The sequence below is a fragment of the Gymnogyps californianus genome, chromosome 6 (genome assembly GCF_018139145.2).
Source record: "Gymnogyps californianus isolate 813 chromosome 6, ASM1813914v2, whole genome shotgun sequence".
Taxonomy (NCBI): Eukaryota; Metazoa; Chordata; class Aves; order Accipitriformes; family Cathartidae; genus Gymnogyps; species Gymnogyps californianus.
This window is the reverse complement of record NC_059476.1, coordinates 31,723,333-31,746,385: the sequence shown is the minus strand read 5'-3', so window position 1 is coordinate 31,746,385 and position 23,053 is coordinate 31,723,333. Positions and strand designations below refer to the sequence as shown.

At 38.7% G+C, this 23,053-nt stretch overlaps 1 protein-coding gene across 1 annotated transcript in view; it reads right to left on the bottom strand.

Moving 5' to 3' along the window:
- The window catches only part of WAPL (WAPL cohesin release factor), a 75,775-nt gene that overhangs the window by 31,600 nt on the left and 21,122 nt on the right, over positions 1-23,053 (bottom strand). The window contains exons 3-4 of the mRNA XM_050899458.1: positions 19,044-20,093; positions 11,837-11,955 (exon numbers count right to left, since the gene is read on the bottom strand). Of these exons, the coding sequence (XP_050755415.1) occupies positions 11,837-11,955; positions 19,044-20,093 (1,169 nt within the window). The remainder of the gene's footprint in view (positions 1-11,836; positions 11,956-19,043; positions 20,094-23,053) is intronic.

The following is a 23,053-nucleotide window of genomic DNA, read 5'->3' as shown; positions in this document are numbered from 1 at the left end:
CCACACAACAGGATCCTAGATTTATGCCGTTCTCTTAGCTCGATGCAGAAACAAGGGGGACACAGACCAAGGCAGGCTCTGCCGGTGCTGCAGGACTCCCATTTTCATGAAGTTCAAGGGAAGAGCATGCCATATGTGCTGCCCCGGTACCTAAAGCCTCTGCCTGTGCCCCACCCGCATGTTTCTTTTTCTTCAGGCCTTGTACTCCGTGACAAACCAAACACAGCCCTTGTCAGGCGCCGGAGGAGCAGAGTCACACTGGCATTCAAGCTCTTCTCACTCAGTGAGGCAGCAGCTGGGATGGGCCCTTGCTGACCATGCGATAGGAGTGTCTGCAGTCTTGGCTCTTCAAAATTTAGCACCTCTGTTGCACACACATGCATACAGCAAGGAAGCACAGACGATCAAGTTCAGTGCGTCAATACGGAATAAGAAAAAAGTATACAAACAGCTGTGCCAGCATAATCAAAAGGTCCACACAGCATTAGTGTTTTCTTCAGCAGTGAGCAACAGCTGATGCATAGGAAAGAGTTCAACAGGGCAAACAGATAAAGACAATTCCTTCTAAACACCCAGGGCTCAGAGGCTTCCCGAGTCAAAGATGGCATCCTTTTTATTTAACAGTCAAAAATGGGCTTTTCTTCCCTTATTTTCCTTAATCTCTTACTAAATCAAAAGCTAGGGCATCCCAAAGTGTTTTGTCACAAGGCACTTCACAGCTTGCTTAGGCACTACCAATGCAATATAGAAGAAAGCTGCATTTTATGTAAGAAATCAAGTAATGACACCAATAAATGCCTGTTCTGAGAAATGAGGACGTCTTCATTTAATACCTCTCTCGTAACAGAACCTAAACTGTAACTGAAAATGGTAATTGTTTAAAACCTTAAATACCTATGGAAGGTTAGTTTTAGCCACTATCCCTTGTAATATCTTCTACTTTTAGATTAATGTAACTTTGCCTGTGATTCCATGTCTTCCCAGTAATATTTTATTTGACAGTAGACTTTGCTCCCCAGCATCCCTACCGTCTGATCCAGTATCCTGTCTCACACTGATTGCACACAGCTCAACCACCAAACACACCTGCAAAAATCCAACACTGCTTTCCAAAGTAATATGTTCTAATCAGTTTTAACACATTACGCACAGACTTTGGAGCCTCTCTTACAACTCACACAGACATGGACATGGCAAATACATCCCTCCTTTACAACCACCTCTTAAAGCAACCTTCACGTTTTCCCTTGCAACACAAAACAAAGATGAATTTCCAAAACAACTGCAAAGAAACTGCGCCAATACTGATCAATCAGTAAGCACTGTGTAAGACTTGCTTTAGGTTACTGTGTGACATAACTGAAGCCAGGAAAAGTATCAAAGATCAAATGAATGCTAGTGAACAAAAACTTTTCAGAAGGGCTTGATCATAAAAGCAAAGGGGTTGGTTTGGTTGGTTTCCGTGTTTTGTTTTTTTTTTTTAAGGTAACTCAAGTGCTTGTGATGATAAGCTTCCCTGAAGAAGCAACACTGATATTTAAGCAGCAGTAATTTAAGAAACTGACTTAAAGACAACTTTGCAATTACTCAAATAATGCAGACTTTTCTTTAAGAATGCTTCCTCTCAAGATTAACTTAGAATAGATGCAAGTGGAAGTGCATCACTCCTTTGAATTCTGTGTTCTTAAGGCAAATAAGTTCTGCAATATTAATCAGCTGTAAGAGCTTCTGCTGAATAGCAGAAGAGTTTCCTTTTTTCATATGTATAGAACTGACAGCTGTTTACACACAGACAGATGTCTGAAACAGTGCAAATATTCCAGTGAGGGTATAAAGCATACCGTACTGTGGGACTCTGCATGTGGTTCTGGGGGGTGAACTGAGATGCAAAACCAGAACTAATGCCAAGGATTTTACAAAATGCACAGGGCTGTCAGTTTTACAAGACCATCTCCAAACGGCATAAACCATGGGTCCTGCTTAGCCTCCCATCCCTGAAAGCCTCAAAGCTGAGATTTGCAAGAGTTGGCACTCTGCACATACTGATGCAGCACTGCCTGCCATTCATAGATATAAGAACAGCAGAAAATAAGAGCCAGGGACACGAGTCATGCTGAAAATACTAGCAAAACAAGACAGACAGCAGCTATTTGCAGGCAAGAACACTTTCCAAGGTAGAAGACAACAGCAAAAGAAAACGCCAAAACATTTTTAACAGATATCCTGATAAATGCATTATTTATATCTGAAGGGCATTCAGTAAGACTGTATGCCAGATGCTCGTCAAAACTACAAGTAAGTTCCAAAAAACCCCAATAAACCAAAATATATGATTATTTACCACTCAGTATTCATAATCATTAAGAGCACTACTCTGTCCTGCATGTCTCACTTTGAACAGGAAAAAGATAACAAGTATGTTATGCAGCACAGAACTATTCATAATGGACTGTTTCTTTTGAAAAGGGAAAGGAATGAACATCCATTCAAAGCAAAGAAAAAGAAATTACGCTTCAAAACAGGAAGATGGAATATGAATTCAGCACAGGCTGAGCCATATGTATATAACACAAAAAAAGTTAATTTGGACTCCAGATAAGATAGCAGTTTCCAACAGCAGTTACAAAACAGAAGCAAACCAAGACCAAGTCACTTATTCAGTGTTCAAAATGTGAACTGAATCTCCGTTGTTTGGATCGCAGTAGCAGATTAGTGCCAATAAATCACCTCTGGGTGCCATGGACCACTTAATTGTGAGCTGCTATACCATTTAATGCAGTACACAAAAAACATTATGGATGCACATAGCTAGACAACTACAAGTTGTTAGTCAGACAAGGTTGAAGAGTATCAACAGCAGACAACACAATGAGCAGGAGGAAAAAATGTCACTGAAGCTTTTCTTGCATCAGACTTCTGAAGAACTGCAAAAAGTTTTTCCTTCCTCAAAGCTCAAAAGGAGGCCTACAGGGCAGAACAAGATGATGGGTCAAACATCCATGTGAAACAAAAATTTAACTTGAAAAAACAGGACAGTTTGATAAATGTGAGATTCATTCTTTAACAGAAATAGCTAATGGTGTTCTGTATGCTGCTTACACTGAGTGTACTCAAAACTGGTCAGCTCAGAAGCAGAAGCCATATGGTTTTGGTTACTAATTTGGCCTGAAACCTATGTTAAGTCTAATTAAAAGGGACAAGGTACAATAGTTCAGACATATCACCACAATACTGAAAACATACCACTTCAATCAAGAGAAGAGAAGAGGAAAACCTGCATCTGCCTGCAAGTAACTGTACTGGCACAAACACATCCTTGTAAAAGTTGTTAGACAAAATTCCTGTCCTCTTTGTTGCTACATAAAGGCAGAGACACACACATCCCCCCACACCCCTGCACACCCCCCTCCTGTTAATCCTAATCTACTCAAAGTGTATCAATCTACTAACAGGAAAGCCTTATAAAACTGCAATAGCAATGAAATTCCAGAGGTCACATGGTTGGGGTGTGCATGTGTGCACATCCACATAAGCGTTTCCATTTGGATCCGTAAAACATTTTTCAAATAAATCTCCCAGATGTCCTCAAGTTAGGACACTGTGGTTTGCATCACCAAGTCTCTGAGTACGCTTACCTGATCCCTTTCCGATGAAACCAAACTTGAAGATGCTCTTCCAGAGAGCACCTATCTCACACCAGCTGTTATTGGGCAATCCCTAAAGCAGATCAGAATAAAGCTAATTCAAAGTAAAAACTTCTGGATGTGTATAATGGGGACACTGGGCCCTCAACACCAACTGTTTCACTCTCAAGATGTGCTTGTGTTGCATTGCACTGTTATCTAATGTACATAAAGTCACAGACAGAGCTGAGTGAACCAACCACGCTCATATAGTACATGGGAGCTGTGAAGACAATTTTGCATATTCATCTGCATATAAATTAAGCTCCCACTGGCAAATGAAACTGGTATATTTTAATCTCTTCGAGCGTTTTTCCCGTTTTAGAACTTTCTACAGGACTGAGGCCTTGTGCAATGTAACATTTATCCTACACAGTCATCCTGCGTTGCCTAATTACTAAAACACTGAGTTAACTACTGGGAACTACGCAACTGGTGGGGGGGAGGAATGCAAAGATGCAAGAGAGAATCTGGTTTCAAAAATGTTTTAATGCATCTTTGCTTCTTGCCTAAGAGTTAATACCAGTAGGAGCTGGAAGTATGAAACACAAAGTTTCCACTGCAACATTAAACATTTTCCATCCAACTTGATTTCTCTACTTCCTGAAAAGCCTAAGTACACACAAGGGGAGAAGGATTTCCATGCTTATTTTTCATTTGTTCCTCTTGCCTCTATGAGGACTTAGCCTGTTACCTTCATGTTGCACTTCGCATCCCTACCTTTCTCAGAACAAAGCTACGTCTCAACTGATAACATCTTTCTTGACACTGCATAGGACAAGAAACGCAGTTCCAGTAATGTTGCTACCACAGTTCTACCTAACAGTTGCATATGGAGGACAGATGAGGAAGCAGTTTTGCCAGGTAGAAGGATCTCAGCTCGGCATCTACCGGAACACACCCTTCTTCACCACGGTTTAATATGAAGGAGTGGGAAGAAAATAATTTTGATGAGCATCAAATGATTATCTTGAAGTTAACAGACTAACTCTTGGCATTTGCTTTCACTGTGAGATGGCTTCAAGGTGTTATGCCCCAACTCAATTCAGGAAAATCACAGTGGCTACTTCACTCTTCAAATTAGGTGACTGATCTAAAAACCTGCCAGTCCTGATTAGTATCCTGTTTACTAACTTAAAAATTAAGAATTGGTTTTGGTCTATTATACATTAATAATAGAAGAAAAAAAAAATCCCTAAATGGTAAGCACTAGGAAGCCAATATTAAATAAATATGCTTACCAAAGAATCTGGTTTTGCAAAGGTTAAGTGAAATAATCTTATCAATATGAAGCTTTGTTTTTTAACAAATCAACTATTTAAGAAACAGATTTATTCTTACCTTATCTTTTTTAAAATTCATTTTTATTCCAGCAATATAAAAGTTGCTTAAAATACACATGCTGTTTATAATTGGTTAGCACTTAGAACAGCTCGTCTCTTGTGCATCATTCCAACAAATAGTTTTTGGACAAAAAACCCCACAAAAACCACTTCAGTTCAGGACCGGGCAGACCATCTGCCAGAAGCACCAACCAGTAAATGAAAGGAATGTACTGCAGAAGCAGCAACATGCTGTCACAGGTTGTCAGATCTGACCACCACTGTTTGTCCAACTGCTGATGAAACAGACTGCTGGCTTAGCGCTAAACTGACACAAGCCAGAGATTTCACAGAATATTTTGATTGTCAAAATTCAGCTCGACTCCTCAACAAAGTCAAAACAGCAAGTGTCATCTAATACTCTTTCCTATTAAAAAAAAAAAAAAATGCAATTTTGACATCCTAAATTAGGATGCAAATAGCAGCTCAATGCATGTAGCATCAGCAGTTTAATATCACTGAAAAAATGCTTTGTTATAACTGTTCATCCTTTTGGTAGGACACTCTTTTCCTAAAGGTTATGCAAAATAAAGACAAGCAGTTCTTTTTAAAACTAGTTCTGACCAGTGTACTCTGATCCTACCATTAAACGTATGGAAAGGGCTACGACTGATACAGCAAAACTTTAGGATTATGCTTCCACTGCTGCTTTTCCAAGACTATTTACTTAAAATAAGCTATGGAAAAATAATTAACCAAAACCACCTGAGGTTGCGCACTTAAGATAGATTAATCTTCACATACACTAAATCTAAAATAAAATAAAAAAAAATCTTTAAAAATTTAATTTGGAGAAATGGAGATTCATTTGCAGGCAAGCAAAAATAAATGTTACTTGCAGGATGTCTTTGATAAACATCTACTGTGAAGTATAATACAAGCTAAGTGGAAAACTACAGATCACAGGGCAGCCTAGTTTCTTTCCCCTCCCACGCACACGTCATTGACATATTAGCCGTAAGATTACTCAGTCAAACCAAGAGCCATGCATGGTTTCGTACTTCTTTAATTTCAAAACGCTTTCAAAGATCAGGTACAAGTATTTCATCTTGGACTTCAAGTAAACTTAGACACAGCATTTGTTTCAAGCTGGTATTTATAGCTTCTTCCAGTCAGCATGAAGCACCAGTGGAAAAAGCTCACATCAACCTGCAAAAGATCTCATAGGTTATACCCTTAAACTTGTATTACAGCAAATCCTATTAGGAACAACAGGATCACATGTAAGCTTTATTTTCAAGGATTGACAGTTTCTCACAGTGCCTAAAATTTGTAACAGGAATATGGCAACTCAATGAAAACAACCTAATCATGGAAAAAAGCCTGCCTACAGGACAAGAAAGGTGCAATTAAATAATGAACTATGGACTAGTTGCAGATCAAACTGAAGGCACACAGAAGAAAAAAAAAAAAACCATGTATTTTTTTTTTCCTGGTTCAGCACATCATAACTGGAAATTAGTGCTCTTCACACAGTAGTGATTTAACACATCCTTCCAATTGATATGTCCAAAAAACACACTTTGAAATCTTGCACACATTTCTGTACCTTGTTGGGCACAAAACACAGCAGTTATTCATAAAACTTGAATAAAACATGAAAAGTAATAAACAGTTACAGGGTTATGACTGGATCAAGTTTTTATCTTGGATACAGAGTTCAGAAGCAGTCTGTTAGCTAAGCCATGGCTGAATTCAGCAATAATTTCATTCATGTATTCAACACTACTGTCATGACTAACTCTATTAATGTCACTTGATCAAAGTAATGCATGTAATCCTGCTAACGCCGGCTGTGTTTAGTGAGCATTTCTCAGTTGCAATGTTGACTTAACCAGGTTAAGACGACTTAATCTCTCTCTTCAGTTCCCTCAACTGAGTGGATACAATTGTTTACAGTCTCCCAGTGAACCAGAGGGAGATTTATGTTAAAAGTTTCCTTTTAGTGGGTTATTTTTTAAACACAGATAGGTTCCTCAATTTAGTCCAATACACAACCTTGGGAAACTGAAGGAGCAAGGGAACAGGAGTGAGCAGGTGGAGCAAAAGGAGAGCAAAGGCAGCTTCATCAAATACTTGTGTCAGTTATTTTTTTGTCTTTTTCAGGCAAAACCAGTCCTTACAGTAGGTTGGGTTTTCTTGGTTTTGGAGGGTTTTTCTTGTTGATGTTTTTTAATGCATAATACAAGATCTCAGCTTTTCCTGACAAAAGCATTCCACACTAGTGGAATAACTTTCAAGCAACGCCACTCTTAAAAACAAGGAAAGTGCTTTGCACAGGGAACTCCGTGTTCCAGTATTTGAGTGAGTGGCCCAAAGAAAACACTATGATAATCAAGTTAGTGGCAAAGAGGTTTTCCCATACCTTGTCCTGTACAATCCAATGTGTGCATAACAAGGGGGGGGGTGGAGGGGGGAGCACACTGAAGTAATGTTCTTCTTCCCATTCACTGTGTACATGTGCGGAAATGTATAGAGTCACAAAACAGACAGGTTTTCTAGAGCTAAGACCTCAACAAGCGAGTTCAGAGGAATTTCTCTAGGCACAGCAAGACAAGAGAATAAGAAAAAATATTGAAGCTAGTTTAAATTTGTTTATAAACATTCAATTCTCATTGCAAAAGTGAGTAGTTAAGGGAAACACACAAATTTTAACTGAAGTCAGAAATCATTAAGCAATGAACTAGCATTCAGGTTAGTTTTTAGTTTGAACAGTAGTCCATGAATCACCAATGTAGACTGTCCATGCGGTGAGTACTTTCTTCCTCATGTTACCAATCATAAAAAGTACATGTTTTATCCTCTCAAGAAAATGTCAGTCTTTTATAGGTGCTAAATTGCATTCTGTTGATACTAGCATGGAAGCTTTATGAAATATACTCAGTGCAAAAAATATCAACATCTAAGAAATTAATTCCAAAAGACTCATTTCTAAAGTTCACCTATTCTAAGGCACAGAAAAAAAAAATCCTAATACAGCACTCATCTAATACCTTGAAATTTCATGCTACTTTGAAAAACACAACATTGAGACTGCTTTTAGGTATGTCTACTTGAAAGAGTCAGTGTTTTTTTCTGTTATACCTCCTTTGTCCCACTTCATGCAACACAGTAAGTCTTCCCATATGTCTTAGCAGTGCTGAAGAGCACTAACAGAAGGATTATAGTCTTCCCCCTCTCCCTGGCCCCTCAAGCTGAAAGGCTCCCATACCTTTTAATCACAATTTGCAACTCTATTTACATTCTTACCTTGGAATATTCAAAGATAATCAGTATTCACCTTGTCTAGGCTGGCTTCCTATGGCCACAGGCAGAACTAGCATCAGCACAGAGCTGCAGGTCATTCTATCATATATTTCGAGTTTAAGAGCAGAGGGCCATCCCAGAAAGTTTGCAGTACAGACGATTTGATGGTCCTTAATGACAGGCTGGACAACAGAAATGCTGAACTGACAGTATAGCTCTGGCACAAGATACCAGGTACAGTCATCAACTTCTAGGACTGATCAATCAAAAGATTAAGTTTGGGGATAGACTAGGTCTCTATCTTACATTTCTAAGGTTTGGTTTGGTTTTTTTTTTTTTCCCAGGTTCCTATTTAGAGACATACATAGTTTGCATAAGACCATTGGGAACTGTTCTGGAGTCTTCCTACAAAAACTGATTCTCCTCATTTGCTGACTCTAGCCCAAATCTGTGGTGAGAGGGGCAGGAGCAAGAAATCTCAGGAAAGAATTTTTATGGTCCCTATTTTCAAGCCTTTAGTCTGAGTAGATTTGGACCATAGCAACTAAAAAGTTCTTGTATACCTTACTGGTTTTTGCCTGATAATTGAGAATTAGTTTCATCTGTAGAAGGGGAACTAAGTTCAAAGGGACCAGCAGGTGGGCTTATCACAGCCCCACAGAGTTCCCAAACTTACGTGCTAGAGCATGAGCTACTGAACCAGTTGAATTAAAATTGTAAACAGCTGCAAACAAACTTTTGCAGATGTTACTCATGTATGCTTCACACCCATAATTTGCAAGTCAAGTAATGCCAATATTTATGTACTGTGAGTACACAATAATGTTGCTACAGAACATAATATTTCCCCTATAACTCAGGCTCAGGATAAAGAGGTTTAATTCACTTAACAGCAAAATTCTGGTTGAGACTTCACATACCTATCATAATGTACATGCTACTGCAACTTTTATGCTCATTATTATGTGTGTGAATAGTCACTGATTTCAGTGAGATTCCTTACATTAAAAGCAGTTTTTAAAAACACTGTTATTCATTAAGTCAATAATATCTGTAATCTTTTATTACACATATGCTCAAAGTTTCAAGAACTGGACTTTAACAGTAGAGTACAATGGTCAGGTTTCAAAAGCACAAACATGGGCGAGAGTCCTGCTGACTATGAACTGGAAAAAATACTTCAGCTTTCTGGATCTACTGAAGTTTAACACCACAGCTCAGTGCGATGCAAAGTGCCATACCTCTAACATCACCACCTACTAGAAAATAATTAATACTACATCTGCTAGTTTCTACAAGAAAAAAAAAAAAAAAAGGTGATGAGACAGTGAAGAAGTTCCAGAGATTTTTTTATTTTTTTTAGATCATTTAGTTACGGTCAGGTTAATACTTTTAGTTCATTTTTTTCATTCCCAGAATTAAAATTCCCTTAAGATGCAACTCAGATTAAGAGCCTACATCTATAGTTTAGGAAGATAATTATAGCATCTCTAATTACCATCAGAACAAGCTTTACAAGCTCTTTTAGTAACTTCATGTAACAGCCATATGATTAGAGAACATTAAAGTTTAAAATCTGAACCGCAATTACAGCAATTTCTGCTTCTAGGTCCATTATATCACTACAGGGTTAAAAGGCTGTTTAATTCTCACCTTTCTCACTGGAATTAAGTTTATTCCTAACTGAGAATCTTCTAGAGTTGAAACCATTTTCTCTCATATAGTATGATATTGCTGGGTTTTTTCCACATCATTTCATGATAGACATTGAAAATTAATTAAAACAGTTTTCATATAAACCCTCAAGTATTTAGAGTACAAAAATTAAACAAGAAACACATAAAATGCTATTATAGAATAGTATCTGAAGCATATAAATAAACAGGAAAAAAAATTTCCATATTTACCAGAACACTCCACAACTGTTTTATGCTGCTAAAAAATACAGCAAAAAGGTACAGTTAAGTTTACATTCCCTGTACTTCTGTTTCTCCGTCTACTGTAGCATGTTCACTGAGAGGAAGCTGATTTTTAAAAAATTATTATTTAATCAGCAGAAGCTGAGGAACTCTGATCTTCAAGAAATACTATTTCAGTTCTGAAAAGACCCTCCTCACTTATTGATAGCCTGACTTGAAACTCTGGAGGCAAGAGCTCCCCATTCTGTCCAAAGTCATGAAGCAACAAGAAGCGATACTTCTTCTCAAAAGGGCATTACAACTGACAGTACTTATTGGTCATGTGTCCTCCCAAATGAAAATATTCCCTTGCATGTTTTGAGAAGTAAAACAAATTTGTCCTCCTTCCTCCAACCACAAATCCACATTTTTAAATGGAAAATGATTATATATCAACACAGCTGGGGAGATAATGAATCTTCTGGTTCTGGAAGACCGAAAAAACCCTTAAAAAATTACTTCAAGTGAAACTATCATATAACACAAGTAATTAGCTACCTTTATGAGAAATTTTAGTGTGATTTAATTATTAGAATTCTTTAGGAAAAATAACAAGGAAAATAATTTTTTGAAAAATTCTTAGAACTGTTAGACTGCTGAACACATTTAAAAGAGACTTTCTACTATAACATGCAACTGCCAGGTCTTGCAAAACTTATGGAACTGAAAGGGAAAGAAGAAACACAAGTGCATTTCCCTCTCCAGTTCCCTCTTTCTCTTATTACACCAATTCTGGATTGCAACGATGGTGAGATGGCTACTCTCTTCACCAGACAATAACACCATGACGTGTTATGCAAAAAGCATATGAAAAGGCCTTAAGCATTAGAAATGGGTATCCTGGACAATCAACTCATAAAAACTTCATTTAATGGAGATTACATGGATCCCACTATTGCAAACTTTCACCTAATAGCTAAACACAATTTTTGCTGTATGCACGTATTTAAAAGCCTCAAAATACTGAGTAACCTACAATAACAGGTACGATAAACCACACCTAGCATCAACAAAATGAATAAGCTCCATTCACAGTATGAAAGGGCAAATTCATACTGAGTACTACACAGTTTGGGTATACGGGGGTGGGATTGGGGGTTACTTTTCTTTTTTTAACTGAAAGAAAATCTCACTTTTCCACATGCTATAAAGGCACTTGTCCTTATAAAGACTATACCAATGCCAAATTTGAAGCTTTCAAAAAGGTTCAATCCCATAATACAATAGATACTTCTTGGGAGAGCGAAGAAAAAAAAGAAAAAAAACCACACCGCATTTAATGGTGCTTTGCTTTAACAATCATCTAGAAGGGAATGCATCTAGGTTGCACATTACCATTGTGCAACCCCAGACTTGCACCTGAAAAGTGAAATTCCCAGTAATCGATACAAAAATTTTGCACTTGAAGGCTTTACTTTTCCAGATATAATCTTAAAAGCCAACAAATTATCTCAAGTGCAGATATAAACTGGGACAGAAGTCCTGTTACATATATAGGAAGAAACAATCAATACTGAAGAGTTAATTAAAATAAGAACTTTGTCTTGGTCTCAATAGTATTACTCACCCGCTTTGGCCCACTAAAAATCTTCCTGGTGTTTTCCTTAGATTTATCACCTTGTTTATTTGTGGATTTCTTATTGCCTTCAGGCACACCAGATGCATCCTCCGAAAACTCCAGAAGATCTGTAAAAGGTAAATATAGACATGAAACAACCATACTGAAAGCTGTTGAACTGCTAGAGCATTTCTTGCATCTGATATTTCCACATGTATAGCTTCTGAAATGATACAATAAACAAACAATCTTCATCAGAAAAATCAGCTTTAAAGCCAAACACAGTTCTGGATGGAGCTCAGGTTTACTGACTGGACTGTCATAATACATAGAAGATACACTACAAGGTACACGGTCACAATTATTATAGCACCTCTTGCCCATTGTGTAAGCTTCAAGTTATTATTTCCCATTTTATACTCCTGTGAATCACAGGTCACCTTTTCTATGTGTTTACTCACGGCTTGCTGCTACAACTCTGACTAGCAGATGAATTAAACAGTAGATGGAGTTCTTCAAAAGTGTGAGATAAGAGATTTAGAAGAAGAATACTTCCCACTACAATTACAGGACCAAAGAATTGATCCTACTTCACTTCTCATGAAGGCAGCCTATTTATATTTTCTGCTATAAACAGTATTAAAAAAAATACGGTCATCAGCTCAGAAAGGAGTCAGCTAGAAGGAACCACTGAAATGGCCTTTCAATGTATTCAATACTTGCCTTACCAGTAGCTCCAGTACTCAGTTCTGGACTGTAAATCTGCAATTCACTGATCTAATTAAATTCTTGTCCTTCCCCCCCCCCCCCCCCGCCCCTTTAAACTTGTGTTGTATTTGAAGCATCATCCTTTGGAGACCAGCTTATGTTTTTTTACTTGGCACAAACCAGAAGTTACCATAAACTTCAAGACGGAAATAAAGACAGGCACAGAGAAGCACTGTTTCATCTGATGAACAGTTTAGAAAACCAACCTATTCCAGAGAAGCTGCCAGTATTTGAAAACTGCACTGCAAAAATAAAAGCAGGTTTGATCTGTTACTCTAATCCCAAGTGCACTCACATTCAGTAAACAGGACCAGCCAAGTGCCTAGGTAAGGAGGCAATCAAAAGCAAATCAGGCACGCAAATTTCTAACGGCACTCTCAAGGACATAAAACTTACCTCGTCTGGGGGATATAAGTATTCTTAAAATAAGACTCAGAAGTTTCTTAAATTGCAGTAAATTTCCATGAGCTTGGCAGCACCTGGGCAGGCAGGATGCCCACTGCAAGTCACCTACCGGAACCAGCCTGTCACATCCCAGCCCACCAGTTTTCAGTTTAGTTGTATGATGTCAGCACAAGAGCTTAAGAACACAACATGAACAATCCCTCTGAAAATAATCGACTTTAAAAGATGTTTTGATAAAATTAGTCTAACAGAGGAAAAAATATTACAGACCAATTCTCATTAAGTTAAACAAAGCAAAACGACTTCCAAATCTATGTGAAAGTCAACTTAGTCCTTTGCTGAAACTTACCAATTAAAGGAGTCAAATCAAATTGCTTTGATACACATCCTTACAAATCCTGAAATACTTTTGAAGAAGCCAGGCCCTGAATGCAATTCCCAAAGAAAGTCAAACCAACAGCACTGGACCCTCCTATTGTAGATTAAAAGCTAAAAAGTGACTCACTTGACTCCAGTAATTACAAACATGCAAGTTACTCCAGAAATGCAAGATGTGTTTTCACCCACCAAATCAGCACAGTAATTTGTGCCTTGCGCTAAGACTTGGAGCTGGTATTGTGGTTAATAATGATTAATAGTGCTATATATCAACTAAGCCACAATTTTAAAATCATCTAAGTTTCTCTGTTTGGATTCTACTCCTATGTGATCCTGAATTACCCCATTTAAATTAGGTAATTTTAAATTCAAAGAAACTTCTTGATAAAAATGTTTCAACTCCTACTTACAACAGGATAATTTTGCATTTTTTGATGTTGCTGGCATATCAAACACTTTTATGATTAGTTTTGTAAGATTATTTGGAATGCTTTTATTTGAGCAACGCTCTTTGAGGCCTTCTAGGTATCCTAAAAGCACTCTGCATACATATCTTACCAGATTTTCAAATCTAAACTAAATAGGGTGTGGGGGGAGAAGTCTTTTGTTAACATTAACTGAGCCAGGCAAAGACACAAGTAGTTTGCTAAGCAGTGACACTAGTGAAGCTTGTTTTCCACTGCCTCTCTGTTGTATGGATGTTCCCCCACACACACACAGAAAAGATGAGCATATTGACCTTTTTCTCAATATTGGGAGCATGTAAGGCCTTTTCTCCTCTATCCAACCATTTTCAAGGTATTTATAAGCTTTGAGATAATTTGCCTGTCTCGGCTAAAATTGGAATAATGTTCAAAGACCAACTAGAAGGCAACGCCACAGTAAATTTCCTGGGGAAAAACAACCCAGTTTTGTTTTAGTGCCTGAGGGTAATTCTGCAGAAGATTTTGAAGTCCAAACAGGACTCTGCCTTTGAGGACTTTGATGTACTCTTAACTGGCTACAAATATTTACCCTATTAAGGTGATTCAGTTTTTGAGGAGATGCAAAGGAAGAAAAAAAAAAAAAGCAAGTTTGCTCACCAGAAATGAACTGAATGCTAGATGCTGATATACAAGAGCTATTTTATTATCCAAAAAGATTATAGGAGTCTCATCTTGATCACTGAAAGGGAAATGAATGCATGACACAAAGGTTAAGTTGTATATCAGAACTGACTTACAAAGCAAAAGGCTAAGCTGCAATACTTACACTACAATAACAGGGTAACTGCTACTATAATTTAAATCAAGAATACTGTAGTTCATCATTATTATACTGCTTATGAGACACATAGTGAAGAAGGAGGTGAACCAAATAAAAATAAGCGTGTTAGAGAGTATAGATCTTCATACCTTCCTTTAGCAGAAGGTTTCAGGGCAACTGCTCTATCCTGTTTATGTCAATCTACATAGAGATATGGAGATGTTTAATTTTAGTCAGCATTTTTCCTTTTTTTTTTTATGCCTGTCACTTTCTGTAATAATTTTATTGTCATTGGCCAAAATGAAATGTAGTAAAACAAGCATTAACATAGTCCTAGGTGTCCCAGTTGAACAGGTGGGAAATAAAGCATTCTGAGACTACAAGTTCAGAAGTTAAATATATTAGAAATCTTAGTGACCACCCAAACCACTGACAACCAGGGCAGGATCTTTAGAAAAAGACAGAATCAAACTGATAGCACAGTTATTTCCAGAAGTATAACATCGTCCCAAAGATACTGGTTTGCTGTTCAAAACTGAAGCTTAAAGTTATTTTTGGTTAAGCCTTACTCTTCTTTGTCATTAGTTCATATTTCTCTTGGATACAACTCCCCATTGATTAATATAGTCAAGTAATTAAGTCATTTTCCTCTGGTATTAAAAGCTTCTCTTTACTAGAGTCATCCTGTATTCTGGCTAGTGAAACGATACAGGTACTGTTTCGGATCTAGTAAAGTCTCATCACTACTTTTAGGCCCTGGCATTCTGGCAGACTACAGCTGGGAGGCTCACGAGTACAAGTGGCTTTTGCTTCACTGGGCTTCTACACCGACTAATATTAGAGAATTTTAGATTGCAATGGCAAAAAAAATGGCAACTTTAACTAGTACTCAAAGCTTCACCAAAAATCTCAGGCTCATAAAGTTATGAAGTACCTTCATTAAAAAGAAAAGTCTGTGAACTGTGTCTAGGAATTTAAAAGTTGGAGCATCTCGTGGTTTGGGTTTTTATTTGTTTGGCTTTTGTTTGGGTTCTTTGGTGGTTTTTAACCATTTCAGCAGGCAAGCCTATCGTGAAAGTGAACAGCAGCAAAGACACTTCAGTAAAAGGCAGTCTAACTAAAATTGAATTTATCTACTTTGCATTTTTTCCTGCACTAACAATACTGTCCATCTAGTCTTTAGTGCTTCCTTAAATTTCATTTGCAGAAACATTTAAATATGTATTATTAAACTTACTTTCCCTCAACTGTGGGCTACTAGACTGGAAGGAATAGTCCATTTCCAGTTCAGTTAGAAAATCTTTGCATGATGTTTTATACCAAGATTCTAAAATATGTTTCATAAAAATAGGCCTAGATTATGGTAAGTAACCATATCAGTATTACGGCAAACATTTTGTAAGACTATCAGAAAGCATCAAATCTGTTGAAAAACTGACTATGCCATATAACATTCTTTACACACAGAACGTCAAAATCTGTCTTAGGAATTTCCGGGGCTGGAATTCAGAGAGGCAATCTCGCATCTCACCTGTCAACCTGGAACAGGAACACTGGATTTTTATCTGGGGATTTATTCATTAGTACAAAAAAGAACAGCACGCGCAGAACTCGGGTAGCATTAGCACCTCTCAGTACTGTTTGTAACTTCAGGAAAAAGTGTTTTTGTGCAAGATGTTCTGAAAGCTTTTTCTGAGGCTTGGATTCAAAACTGGCATTTTCCATGGACACAGAAGTCACTTTTTTCCAGTATGTAAAGACAATACCTCACAGCAATGTGACATATTTTACCACAACTTCAGGCTTAGATCCAGAAGTCCTTGATAAATTCTGAGACTCAGCATCACTATATTTAATGACCTTAATATGGCTGTTCTGAGTGATCATGATGCTTATGATCAAAATTTTCAAAGGTCTGAGAGAAGACAGCATGAAATATATCAAAGAGTCCTACAAATTTTAGGGCAACATCAGACTCCCTATTTTTATAATCTGTACTACAGGATTGAACGAGGGAACATGCTGCAACTTAGGGAAATAACTTCACATCACCCTTTTAATTTTCAGAAGAAAAAACGCGAGTCAAATCTCACCTGGCTACAGCAGCAAAAAACAGGAATCAAATGAGCAAAGGAGTTGCAAAATAAAGGGGAAGCATCTCTCAGCAGAGGCACTGAGAGGTAGCTCTTACCTGAGAAATGAAGAAGTGTATTAAGAAACTAACAAAACACAAATTTACATCTTCCTGTGCCATGCGAATCTCTTAGGAAAATATTTCAGAGAGATAATCTGTGATACCTCGGAGTATAATGGCCTCCTTGGTGCACGTAGTGCTGAATGCAAACTGTAGATATTTTGAGACTCCAGAGGACAGCAGCTGAAAGGATTATTTGATGGGTCAGCATCTCAGCTGCATTAACTGTATAAGCGATTTTTTTCCTTGGAATAAATGGCTGAACAAAGACTCGTCAGAGAAAGGGACTCAGATAGAGCGTTTCATAAGTGGCCCTCTAAGTTAAACCCATTTTCCAAACAGGCTGGAATGCAAGTGTCTCATCATAATTAAATTTTATGAAAATAAGTCAAGGGTTTTTTTGTTTGGAAACACAATCTTATATAACATCTGTATCAATTTGGCCCTTTAAGAATTTACAAAAAAACCTAGCAGTTACATTTACCTTTGAGTAAAAGGCTTGCAGACAATTCTGGTTTTAGAGACCGCTATAATTTGAACAGAGAAACAAACATTTTTTCCTATGAAATTTTATTTCTGGATTATATTAGCAGAAGCTATTTGTAGGAAAAAACAGCTTCTCCAACATTTGCAAGGCTAGACTTGAGTCTTCCCCTCTCCCCATCACAATGAAATACATCTTGCCAAAGTCATAAAAATGTTATAACTTCAGTGAACGGATAAAAACTTCTCATGCTTCATGCTCCAAAATGGAGGACCAAAAAGTTCCCTAGAACAGCGGCAGTGTTTTGAAATACTTATTCCAACTTGCATGATTCTTTGGCATCAGACTTTTTCAAAAAGAAAAAGCTAAAAGAAACCTCTCACCAAAGTTACTCCTTTTCTTCTTCAGCAACGCATGTCAACCTTGATCAAAGTCATTACGCAGGACCCAACCGACCACCAAGCAAGTCTAATTTTTCAAAGGCACTCAAACACCAGAACTTGCTCAGGAAATTCTGCGTGAACAGTGTCGTGGTTTAACCCCAGCCAGCAACCAAACACCATGCACCCGCTTCCCTCTCCCCCCTCCCAGTGGGACGGGGAGGAGGAAAAAAAGGTAAAACTCGTGGGTTGAGATGAGAACAGTTTAATAAATAAAGTAAAATAAAATACACTACTAACTAAGAATAATAATATAATAATAATTGTAATGAAAAGGAATATAACAACAAAAAGAAATAACACCCAAGAAAAGACAGGTGATGCACAATGCAATTGCTCACCACCTGCTGACTGATGCCTGAGCAGCAATCCGCCCCTCCCAGCCAAGTGCCCCTTGTTTATATACTGGGCATGACGTTCCATGGTATGGAATACCCCTTTGGCTAGTTGGGGTCAGCTGTCCTGGCCATGCTCCCTCCCAGCTTCTTGCACACCTGCTTGCTGGCAGACCATGGGAAATGAAAAATCCTTGGCTTAGGATAAGCGCTACTTAGCAACAACTAAAACATCAGCGTGTTATCAACATTATTCTCACACTAAATGCAAAACACAGCACTGTACCAGCTACTAAGAAGAGAGTTAACTCTGTCCCAGCCAAAACCAGGACAGACAGTTATTCATGTGTGTGCGTACACATACATACACACACACACACACGTACCACCTCTGCAGAAGACAGAGATATCTGAAAACTGGAAGCAAAAGCAGAAATACATCAATATGCAGAGGCACACCCAAAGCCAGCCACCTGACTGGCACTCCATGGGTCCCCACCACCTCTCCCTCAAGCTGTGCATCCTCCGATAAGATGGAGCTTGAAAAAGGTCCAAACTGTTTACAAACGCGTTCAAAAGCACAAAAAAGAAAAAGATATTCCACATCTCTAAGAGCTACTTAAATTTCTGCACTCAGCTCTGTAATTCTGGGTTGATGGGGAGCTTCTGTGGGAAGGTATCTGCCTTCCAGGCATAGGTACTGTATGCTCAACACACCAAAAAGGTAAGAATCTTCTGTTCAAAAAGAAAAAACTCTACCTCTGGCAAGAGATCAAGGGGTATAAAGCATACTTCAAGACAGCTATGAACCAGACAGGACCACAGCAGAAATAAGCAAATTTAACTTTTAGATTTCCAAATCAGTAGTTCTGTTCAAACAGCTCCTAGGTATACTGCAAGAAGAACAAAATATAAAGGTCAACTAAATTTAAATGTTAAGTATGTATTCCAGAAGAGTTCTGCTTACCTGCATTAGTACTGAGCTGGCTATCCTGGGAACAGTTTTCATTGCCGTCAGAGGTTGACTGTAGCGAAGAAGAAGGTGCAGTTCTACTTCGTTTTTTGTTAGCTTTCCTTTCCGCTACCTGCCACTCTTCATCTTCATCCTCGCTTTCACTCAAGTCATCAAACCCAAAGTACTTGATTTTGTAATTGGAACTCCCAGAACTTCTAGAGGCGCCTTCATCTCCCCCTCCCTCATCTTGATCATCAAACCCAAAAAACTCTAATTTGACATCCTTTTTGGATTTGGTATTGCTTGGTCGAAACCTGGTTGTAGTTTTCGTAGTAGCAATGTCTGCTTTTTTTCTCAAGCGTCCAGCTTCTCCCAAGTCAGTAGGGGCTGCTGTGGTAAATTCATCGATTCGTTCCATGGTATCCTGTATAGTAACATTACAAACTGACAAGCAAGATGGATGTAGAACAGTGTAGTCTCTAGTCCGTCCAACTGTCCCTCTAAAACTGGTCCCGCTACTTAAAGAAACTTTTCTTGCTGGGTTCATACCATCGTTATTTGACTCATTGTTTGCTTTGGATAAAGACTGACTAGTGCCATCCATTAGCTTGTCAAAATTTGTTGCGCCCTGCGGTTTTGCTTTGTTGGATCGACAATATGTCCTACAGTTGCTTGGCCTGGGAATAGTTTGCACAAGTTCTTCACTAATGGCTTCCTTTGGATTTTCAGTATCTTCTTTATCACACTCCTCATCCTTGCTCTTCATCTCTGAGAGATGTTCATTGTCAAAATCTAATACATACTCTCCAGTTCTGGTGTCTTCAGTTTCATCCTCCCATTCATACAAGTGAGTTCTTAATGGCCCCTTCGTCTGAGATGTTTCTGATGGAGAGTCTGCTGTTCTTCCAGTGTGGGAGTCCCAAGAATCAGGCAAGTCCTTGGCTTCAATGTTGTATCCAGAAGTGTCTGTAGTTTCAGCATTGGTTTTGTTACTGTCTTCAGCATTCTCATAGATGAAATGACTGTTCTTCTCATTATCTTCATTCAAATTCTGTATTTTATCTACAAGAAAAGATAAATTTATTACTAAAAAGCATTATTAAAAAAATAATCACCCTTGCGGGCAACTTTGAAAAGTCACAATATAACAGCAAATATTCAGTGTTCAATGACAAAACATTAAAGAGGTCCTTATCCTCCTGGTTTATACTTTTTCAGCCTTCCAGTTTAAAATTTTTGCTATAATAAAATCTTGTCACCATTTCTAGCAAAAATACACACTAACTTGAAATAAGTGTCACTTTAAAAACATATGCATCATGAAAAAAACAGTAGTAAACCCTAAATACAACCACTTATCTACACAACCTACACAAAAAAGGAGAAAGTCTGCAGCGAAATTTTCAGTGAAGTCAATCACTATTCAATGTTTCATACACAAGTGACTTACAGCGAATAGAGATAAAGAGCGATTATAAAGCATTTTCTAATTATCTAAGAAAAAAATTTCCTTCCTGTACATACGTTAAGTGTTGTATTTTATTCTTATGTAAACATACCCCCCCAATCCTTGTTTACATCAAGCTATTGCAACTATGCTAGTGTTTCAAATGAACATTTTGCGATACAGATTTTAGTGCCTGATTTGCTTCAGATGCCCTACTTTAAGTACTTTTTGCTTTTGCATAGAACTTGGAAAGAACAGGTAATATAATTAGAAACACAAAACATGTATGAATCAGCTAAGTTTGCACATATTCATTTTTAATATTACAAGATGCATTATAGTAGCCTACTGTAGTCAGGAAAGGGGATGCATGAGCCAGTTACAGCTGCTCCTTCAGATATTCCTGGTCTAAGAACTAGACAGTAGTGAGGCATCATCACAGTAGAAATGAAAATCAGCATGGGCCACAGAACCTACCGATGAAGTTAAGGGAATTTGCTGAAAATTATCCTACAATTCACTGCCTAACACAGTAACTGTCCAGCTACTAAAACCAGTGAAAGCAATCCACTAACATATCTGTACTAAAAATGCTACAGTCCCTGTTACAAACCGCATCATAAGTTTTGATCAACCCTGAACAGAACGGCACACAACTTCAGCAACTGTTATTTTATTTTGCTGCTTCAAATTAAAATATTTGACTTCCAGAAGAAATACAGAAAATGCAATTCTCATCACAATTTTAAATTAAATCCCTTCTGAAACGCAGGTTTTTACAATGAACTCCTACAGATCTGAAGAAGAGCTGCTGCCAAAAGTTAGTCTTGCACTTCTCCAACCCATAGCCACACTTGCATCTTATGCTGTCAAAGAGAACAAAGTCCACTGTAATAAATCAGTTTTTGTAAGCTTTCTTGCCAGCCAACCAGCATCCACACAAGAATAATGCCAGGAAAGACAGTACTAAGTCTTCCACCTTTTGTCCTCTAAACTGGTAGGAAAACCAGTCCCTTTGGTTTCCCTGAATACCAACAAAAGCTCAGTGGACTTGGTACCAGAGTTTCATGTAGGTTGCATCTGCATCTGCCATACTCTGTTGTTGCACCTCACGCACACACACACAAAGATACCTAGAAATACAAGTGTGTTATTTCCCGGAAACAAGATGAGCAGAAATTTCTTTGAAATTTCTGAGACAAGTATAACCGAACACAGGAACCAAAAGTGTCTACTGTTACTATCAACACACACTGTACTGGCTGCCTGGGCCAGGAGAAGCAAGATAAGAAGCCCTGCAGAAGAATGCAGAAGACCCTGACGCATAGAAGAGTACCACATGATGAGATAAACTGGAAAAACAGAAGCAACCCAGGACAGGGACAAGTAGACAAAAAAATGCCAGAAGAGAACATGCTTAGAAGACACAGCTGCAGAATGCTAAAGTAATAAAAGAGGCTCCACTGGTAGAATGCAACCCCTAAGGTTCAAATCTATTAGGCAGCAAATGCTTCCTAAACTCATCAATAAAATGAAGGCTTTAGCATCCTTTAGCACTAGTCCTGATTGCATTAAACTTCATCAGCTACCACTTACCCGAGTGCCACAGAAGTTTCATAGCACTGACCAAAAGGTTTCGACCTTCCTGATGAGGAAAGTGAGCACTGGTACTGTTCCAGGGACTTCTGTTCATTTGTTTTCAGATTAAAACAGCATCATCTAAATGCCATCCTTGCACATACGGCTTATAAAAGAACTTTAAGGTGCAAGCAGAAAATTCTAGTAAAAGAAGTGACTACCAAGTCAAGTTTTGCAGGAAATTGGTTTAATCCTAGCTGAAATTCCTCAGGGCAATAGGACAAGTAATATGTCACAAACTGCATCTAAGTTTTCTGGGAGTCCCGCTGAGGTCTGTCACAGAAGTTTACATACTCAGCTAGAAATAAAAAAAGCTCTTCACAGCATATATAAAATGCTGTATTGGGTTTGTGTGGCAAGGTTTAGGTAGTGGGGGGGCTACAGGGGTGGCTTCTGTGAGAAGCTGCTAGAAGCTTCCCCTATGTCCAACAGAGCCAATGCCAGCCGGCTCCAAGAGGGACCTGCCGCTGGCCAAGACCGAGCCCATCAGCGACTGTGGTAGCGCCTCTGGGATAACACAGTTAAGAAAGGGAAAAAAAAGTTACGGGGCAGTAGTAATTGCGAGAGCAACAACTCTGCAGACACCAAGGTCAGGGAAGAAGGAGGTGGAGGAGGTGCTCCAGGCGCCGGAGCAGAGATTCCCCTGCAGCCTGTGGTGAAGACCATGGTGAGGCAGGCTGTCCCCCTGCAGCCCGTGGAGGTCCATGGTGGAGCAGATATCCACCTGCAGCCCATGGAGGACCCCATGCTGGAGCAGGGGGAGGCCCGAAGGAGGCTGTGACCCCGTGGGAAGCCCATGCTGGAGCAGGCTCCTGGCAGGACCTGTGGACCCATGGAGAGAGAGGAGCCCACGCTGGAGCAGGTTTGCTGGCAGGGCTTGTGACCCCACGGGGGACCCAGGCTGGAGCAGTCTGTTCCTGAAGGACTGCACCCCATG